Raw genomic sequence first — 7,816 nt, 5'->3', positions numbered from 1 at the left:
GGACACAACTTTTAATAGAGAAATATAAACTTTGGACTCCCATTATCTTGTTCCAGAAGTGCTCATCTTTATATGCTGCAAACAAAAGAGACATTCATACAAGTTCTCCTCCTCCTTTTTCTTTCCTAGTGCAATGTTTGGATGGAATGGGAAAACCAGACTTTACTCAGTTTAATTCTCTAATTAAGATGCACTAGATTAACATATGGGAATGTGTAGGATGTCATTTTTTTTTTGTTATTTAACCCTTAAAACGCGAGAGGCACTTTAGACTCTAAACATCAGAATTGTAATTCCATTTTGCTCAGCACTTTAAGAGTTAAAAGATATATAAATATATACATACTTATGTGCTCAAATGCAATTCTATGTCAATCATATTTGTACACACAAGTAACAGTTGAGTAAAAGCAAAATGATGAGTTAAGTAAAGAGAGTTGCAGATTAAAGCTTTTTTTTTTTAAAGAAGAGAGTTGGAGAAATTACATGAGTAAAACAGTCTAAATGTGAATTTGAATACAAAAATAGAAATCCTTCCAGAAATGTGTGATCAGTGTAACACAATTCAAGACTTTATTGATTTCTTACATTTCTTCAGTATGTACATGTCAAGTTAAGCTTTACCAGTCACACTTTCTTTAGTCTATATACAAACTAATGTTGAAATGACTAACATGGATCAGTCAATGCTGTGGCAGTTAAAAAAAAAGATGTTCATATTCTACAAGTCATCAGACAAAAATTTTCTCTTGCGACTTGTGTTCATGTATGGCCGGTGCACCCACTCTGTGTCTGCTGTGTCTAACTTGTCTACTGTTCCTCGGACAATCTTATAGACTGGGGATACAAAATTGAAAAGTTATAGCTAGAAGCTAAATAATGTATAAAGGGAATTTATTTAGGATTGTGAATATATGGTTTTCAATGTAAAATCAAAGGTTAAACCAGGGTTTAATAATTTTTGCAGACCCTAAATAACTTGTCTTTAATAAGTTCTTAAATAAGACTATGGCCTAACTTACTATTCTGTTACAAAGTTTTAATCTAATCAGTTTATATAAGAATTGTTTTGATCAACCATCTTTGCAATTTTGAAGAAAAAATATTTGAAAGCACAAGTCCTGTAACTTAGGTTTCGTTGATGATGGCCCTTGTAATGATACAGAAGTCATAGGAAATAATGCTTAAATGAATTTCACTTAACATTATAATAGCAAATGCAAATTTTAAATGTATGGTTGCATACATAGATGTTAAATTCTAATAAAAAATTATGCCAGTTACTTTTCCTTTCAAAATGTGTATAAAAACCTACAAGATTACAAAAAAGTCTGAAAGGAACAGTACTTACTATAACAGTATTGCATTGAACACTCAAAATCAAATACCGTATTTACTTGGATTTTTTGCTTTCACAGACATCTATGCTTCGATTTTAATGTCACAGACTGACTAAACTAGATATTTTAACTTGATAAATAGAACAAAAAAAAGTCAACAGATTCTGATGTTGACAATGTCTGGGCTTGCACTGAATACTTATTTATTTTTTAAAACAATTAATATAAAATTTAAGCTGAACTTTTAATAGCATTCTAAATTAGTTCTCAACTTTGACATCATGTATCAAGAAATTAAGCTATAAGTCAAACCTTTCATTTCAAACCTAGGGCCAACTTCTTTTAAAATTAACTCTCTGTCTTCAAATTTGTAAACATGATGCCTGAATGAAAGAAACAACAAGTTAGCCTTTGATAGCGTATTAAACATACAATCCATAATGAAACTAATTAGAATTAGCTATATATTAAAAATAAATGTTTAGATAAAGTTAAATAGTAAAAATGTTTCCTTTAAATGAGACATCACAGAAAACAATGTGGCCTTCAAATCTAGAAATCAAACACACCTATAAGATATATAATCATCCTCATTGGCAAAGGTCATCACCCTTCTAGATTCGTCCTTGGGAACAGGAAACAAGTACTTCAATATATCTCTCACGCGACTGCCAAGCTTGGAAGTAAAGTTTCTAAAGATCAGATGTGGAAACGCTTCTGACATGGTCCCCACATCTGGGATGTCGTGTCTCATGACCACATTGGTCAAATTAAAAAATGCTGTAGGTCCAAATGGAAGATGGCAAATAACTAGGCCATCTGTAATTGAAAAAAATGGTAGAAATAACATTCTTTAGCTGATCTGTAAAGGATGTGCTACCTCTGTAGTAAAATGATATGGTCTTTGATTAAAGTTCAGTAAAAACAGGATGTTTACCAGGAATTTGATAATGTTTTGGAAGTCACCTTACCTTATTGAAAACAGTTTAAGTGAATTTCCTAGTCAGATAATCCTTTCATAAAGAGTCTCAAAGGGAAACTTAAATAGACTCATTAATGATTCTGAATGCTTTTACAGGGATCTGGTCAATATTTTTGTTGATGTAGCAATATTTAAAAAAAAAATTAGCTAATTATGCATTACATGTAGCAAGCCTTACCAGGAACACCCCTATGCTCCTGTACGACAACCACATCAGTTATATCATTAGCCCTGCAGGCATCTATCAGTTGTTCTATCCTGTAATTACCTCTGTTGATTCTTTGAGAGTTGGGGAATATTAGCTTCATCTCCTGAAACCATGAAAATTGAACATTTGTATTCAGAACCTTGCAAAATAAAATAACATCAACAATAGTCCAGCATACTTGAAAGGCTTATGTATACAGACAAGCTCAGGTAAGTTTACAAGACTGAACAGTCTGAAAGTGACAAATTCCAATCAAGGGAAAGAATTTTGACACTGTAGAAAGAAATTCTAATTAGCTTCAACTAACTTTATAAAATAGTTAACTATTCAATCAATTTTTAAAAGAATGACAATAATAAAAAGAGTCAAAAATATTGTAGGCTATTTATTTTTTATATTACAAACAGCATAATAATAGTTATGACTAATTTAGCCCAGTCCTAATTAATAATATATATATATATAATATTAGATCTAGATGTCATGATTAGATCTACAATCTAAATCTAGATCAATACGACAATAGAGATGATATCTAGACTAGATCTGGATCTATGTCTATATAATGAATATAATCTACTCTAGATCTGGGCTTAAGAGTGTTCCGATGCCGTGGATCCGCTTCAAACGTAGGTCTACTCCAAACTTTCGTAGGCCTACCTTCATCCTTGATCTATTCTATACTAAGACTAAGAATCTAGTCTAGATCTAGACTAGATGGTAGTAGATGTTATCGATCTAGATCTAGTCAATCTAAATCATACTACAACTAAATGGATCTAGAGATTGTAGAACTAGATCTATTCCTGTATAACAAGTTATCTAGAATCTAGACTAGATATCTACAATGTCACTCAATGTGTTTTGAATCGATAGCACTTCAATATTTTTTCTATACAAATGAATAAGGGAATCAGGGATTCAACATAATTTCTACTAATAAACTTACACAAAAAAAAAAAAGTCACGTTGGTGTATCAGCTAACTGGCGGTACCAACCCGCCACTCCCTCACTCTCGCGCTCTTCATTTCTAGACTAAATCTAATTGCTTTTAAGAACCAATCAACATATAGATCTGGACACAATGTGTTCCCCCACCTTTTCTACCCCCCCCCCCTCAACAGGACGGCTTAGTGTGACCTCCATAACCGCTCGTAAGCTAGTCAAGAGAGGGGGGGAAAAAAGCATACGAAATGCGTAACGCGACGGGTTAAATGCGTACCGACTGTCATTTTTGGGAGATTTTGCGTAACAAATATGCATTTTGCGTAACGGTAGGCAGGTCTGTAATTATAGATTATTGAGCATAGTTGAAATTAAATTGAACTCTTCTTTACCCAACAAAAGGATCATGAATTTCATCCTAATATAGCACTGTAATCTAGTTCAAAATTCCAGGACAATTAAAAAAAAGCTGATTCTTATTTTATAATATAGTTGTTTCATTCAAAAAATGAGCCAACATTGTTTTTGTTTAATTCTATGTATATAGGATGGGATTTAGGTATAACTGAATATATACTAATGTAAATAATAAAAAAAAATTATGAACTAGCACTGATTCAACAAATAAAACCTATTTCAGATTGTATCCATAAATGAGGAAGAAAGAGTTTCTTTTGTCACAATTTTTGTTTTCTGATTGAAGAAAAAATGAACCAAAAAAAACTTGTGTAATTCCATTGCACACATTTTCGAAAAATGCCCATCACTGTATATCTATTTTGAAAAAAAAAAATGTTTTCATTACTCTAGAATAAAACCTTCAAAAGAAGAACTTAAAATATTTAACCAGGGCTCCTTACCTTGGCAAACTGTTTGAGTTTTGAGCTGGGATCTCTGGATGTTGTTATCATTATTTTTGGATCCTCTACACCAGCCCACCTATATTCATCATCAACATTTGTTGTTATGCCTGCAACACACATGCAGTCAAAGAGTGTTGTTATGGAATGTATATCAACATCTTTAAATAAAAAAAAGAAATTAATACATCAAGAAACAAAACATTTTTACAATTAAAAACATATAAATAAAAGTAAAATACACTGAGAGAGTGATAAATTTCTTGACTGTTGAGCCTCTAGTGTCTCAGAGCCTACCCAACTCTAATGCGTATTAGAGAATGTCAAAAGTAGACAGATGTTCATTGTGCTGGCAAGATCAGTTTCCTTATTGTTTGGTTAAAGAAGTGAATGTTTTCTAGCATGTGTCTCATCTTTATCTAGGGAGACTAATAGTTTGACATAAGAAAAACTAAATGTCTACAATATTCAAGAAGCATTGCTGTAAGAGTTAATTGTTTTATAATCCTGTCTATATTTTTCTTTGTAAACAAAGTATAAAAAAATAAAAATAAACACAAACAAATAAAAGATTATGGATATATATAAAAATGAATATACCATCTGCTCCTTCATCCTCCCAGTTTAATGTTTTGTGCAGCATAATAGCATCTTCTCTGAGGTCTGTTGGAATGGACTTATTTTCTGAAATCAAAACATGAATTCAAAGTCAATGTTTTCAAAATAAACTACATGTATGACATGCAATTAAAAAAAAACCCCAAGATTCTGTATTATTAAGAGATCTATATTTCATTGCATAAAGTATTATAAAGTCTGACTTAGTAGCAGTTAATACTTTCAGACAAGCATAGCACAGCTTACCTTCCACTGCATTTTTTAACCTTTGTTTCTTTTCTTGAATTGACTTTTCCCGTTCTTCAATAGTTTTTCTATAAATATATTCTCTTCGAAGGCGAGCCTGCCGTCTAATCTATAAAAAAAAAAAAATAACACACACTTATTATAAAGATAAAACAGTATATATACATGATGTTAGTGATGTAAAACATTAACACATTAAAAAAATGAATTCAAAGATTTCAAGATTGATGGAAGGGAGAACAGAAAGGCCACATCATGGAAGTAAAAATAAGAATTTAATTTATATAGTATATATATAAATTATATTAGTGACAGATTTTTTAAATTTTGTAATTTCTTAACTATAATACAAAAACAAAAAGTATTGATTAGTCTGATGGGGGAAATGCGATTGCATGTATCGCCCCTCCCACCTGGTACAACCCTTTTTCATTTAAATTTACTAATGATACAATTTGAGATTAGAGTATGGTATGACATAATATAATATACAATGGGTCACATATCAATACGTAGTTTATATTATATATATATTTAACTAATTTTGTTCACAAACTATGATTCTCCACAAAAATAGGACCGCCCCCCCCCCAGCACTCAGAGAGCTAGAGTGTGTGTGTGTGGGGGGGGGGGGCAGTACATGCAATCGCCCTCCCCCCAACCCCACCGAAATACCAGAAAGGGAGCGACATAATATAAAATTTATATATTGATTCAACTAATTTTGTTCACAAACTATGATTTCTCCATAAAAAAGGACTGCCCCCCCCCCCCACTCAAAGGGTTTAAGTGGGAAGGGCAGTAGAGGTATTCTCCTCCCCCCCCCATCAATCGGCAAACAGGGAACGACATAATATAAAGATCGTTAAAATATAACAGATTTTAATCATATGGATATTTAATTGATTCTGTTAGCAAGCTGTGATTTCTACAAATAAATTGGACCCCCCCCTCCACTCGAAAGTGTATGGGGGGCGGCAATGATACCATCACCCCCTCCCGACCCCACCAAATCGGCCAACATATTAGAGGGGGGGGGGGATAATCTAAAAAATAGGTTGAAATATAAATAATTAGTATATTATATATTTTTAAGTAATAACGTCGTATAAATTGTGTAATCGCCCGTACCGCCCCACCAGTGGTTCTGAGACTGTGAGTTGAGTGAGTGAGTAGTGAGGTCTAGTGAACTCTAATCATGATAATCTAATGTCAGTGAATGTCACTAGTATATATCACTAGCCTAGAGTAGTCACTAGTCTAGACATAATGATAAGTCATAAATAAGAGTTCTCAGTTAAGAGTAAGAGTAGTTAATAATATAAGTTAAGATGATTATGAACGTGTTCATTTTTTGTAAAGTAACTGTTACCAACTGTAAGTAGTGTAAGAGTCTTCAAAGTCTAAGAAGAGAGATTTGAGAACTAGAAAAAGTTCAAAAACGGTTCTATTTAAAATTTTAAATTTAACTTAAGTGACTGCACTGTACTGTCAGTATTTTTTAAATTTTTATTAATCATGCCTTACCATTTTTCGTTCTTAAATTTCAAATCCTTAACAGATTTCTCTCATTCAGGTCTATACTGCATTACGTATATCTTAATATCTAGTCGAGAATCTAGTATAGACGTCTAGACTTAATCTTGGTTCACTTCCATGTGTAAACATAAACACATGGGAGTCAACTGCGACGGAAAGGTAAACCACATCAAATGTCTCTTCACTGCGCATGTCCCTAAATTAAGTTTGATTTGTCTAGTTTCGCAAATTATATTTATTCTAAACTAATATTTTTTTATTATTATATATCGTTTTTTTTTAATCTAGCCTTAGATTAGATCATAGACGTAGATCTAGAATCTATCTATATAGATCTAGTCTAGGTTCTAAATCATTATGTTTTGAAGTTTATTATGCTATGATATAAATATAATGTGATGAATTTTCAGAATTTGCGCAGATTATAAAACTAATTTTTTGTTTACATGTTTCGGATGTTCCTTCAGATTCTAAGTTTATTACACCCTATTAGCAGACCAGACCCAGCTCATAAACTTCCCCTAGGACGACGGGGGATAACGAGGGTGGGGGTGTTCGAGCCGTAATTACAGAGAAATACAGTTCAGAGTTCAGGCAGCCATATAGTTTGATATATCTATCTTTATGTGATATTAATTAAGCCAATTATGAAGAAAGGCCTTTTTTATTATTTAAAAGAGTCTAGATACATTTCCCTTAATTTTACATACACATAAGGGAATCTATCCCCTTCGCAAAGTATCGATTTAAAAAAAAAACAAATAATACAAGTGAATCTCACGTGCTTTCTCGCCGGCCAACTATCGATAATTTTGTCGAAATCAGTTTTTTTTTTTTGTTGTGTTTTTTTGCACTAAATATTGTTCAATAAACAAAATTGCCTAATTTGTGAGTCGTAAATTCGTCAACGTTGATTGTAAGTATTTCTTCATCAAAGTAATTTTGAAAAATTTCGCTTGCATATGTATGTAGCCACACGTAAACCATATCCTCTTTGAATGCCCTCCCCCCTAATCCACCTTAGGCAGACCCTACTTCCACTACAGCCCAACATAACCAACACCCTGTATGCATTGC

The 7,816-nt window shown here is 32.4% G+C and overlaps 1 protein-coding gene across 1 annotated transcript; it reads right to left on the bottom strand.

Annotated features, from left to right (window-relative positions):
- Nucleotides 1-547: 547 nt before the first annotated feature.
- LOC106055758 (U3 small nucleolar ribonucleoprotein protein IMP4-like) lies at nucleotides 548-6,912 on the bottom strand. Its single transcript, XM_056027864.1, has 8 exons — nucleotides 6,728-6,912; nucleotides 5,201-5,309; nucleotides 4,937-5,020; nucleotides 4,337-4,446; nucleotides 2,501-2,633; nucleotides 1,910-2,159; nucleotides 1,653-1,723; nucleotides 548-837 (listed from the first exon to the last, which is right to left on the bottom strand). Exons 1-8 carry the CDS (start codon nucleotides 6,728-6,730, stop codon nucleotides 722-724), a joined length of 876 nt encoding a protein of 291 aa, XP_055883839.1. The 5' UTR covers nucleotides 6,731-6,912; the 3' UTR covers nucleotides 548-721.
- Between the last annotated feature and the right edge of the window lie 904 nt (nucleotides 6,913-7,816).

Source organism: Biomphalaria glabrata, chromosome 4 (assembly GCF_947242115.1).
Source record: "Biomphalaria glabrata chromosome 4, xgBioGlab47.1, whole genome shotgun sequence".
Taxonomy (NCBI): Eukaryota; Metazoa; Mollusca; class Gastropoda; family Planorbidae; genus Biomphalaria; species Biomphalaria glabrata.
Note: the sequence above shows the minus strand (reverse complement) of the source record. Positions and strands in the feature narration are given on the sequence as shown.

What these genes read in the sequence shown, in the direction of transcription:
- LOC106055758 (XM_056027864.1), bottom strand. An exon ending in AACTCAAACAGTTTGCCAAG is followed by an intron (nt 2,634 to 4,336) that starts GTAAGGAGCCCT and finishes TCATGGTTTCAG; the next exon opens with GAGATGAAGCTAATATTCCC. An exon ending in GATGATTATATATCTTATAG is followed by an intron (nt 1,724 to 1,909) that starts GTGTGTTTGATT and finishes TCTTTCATTCAG; the next exon opens with GCATCATGTTTACAAATTTG.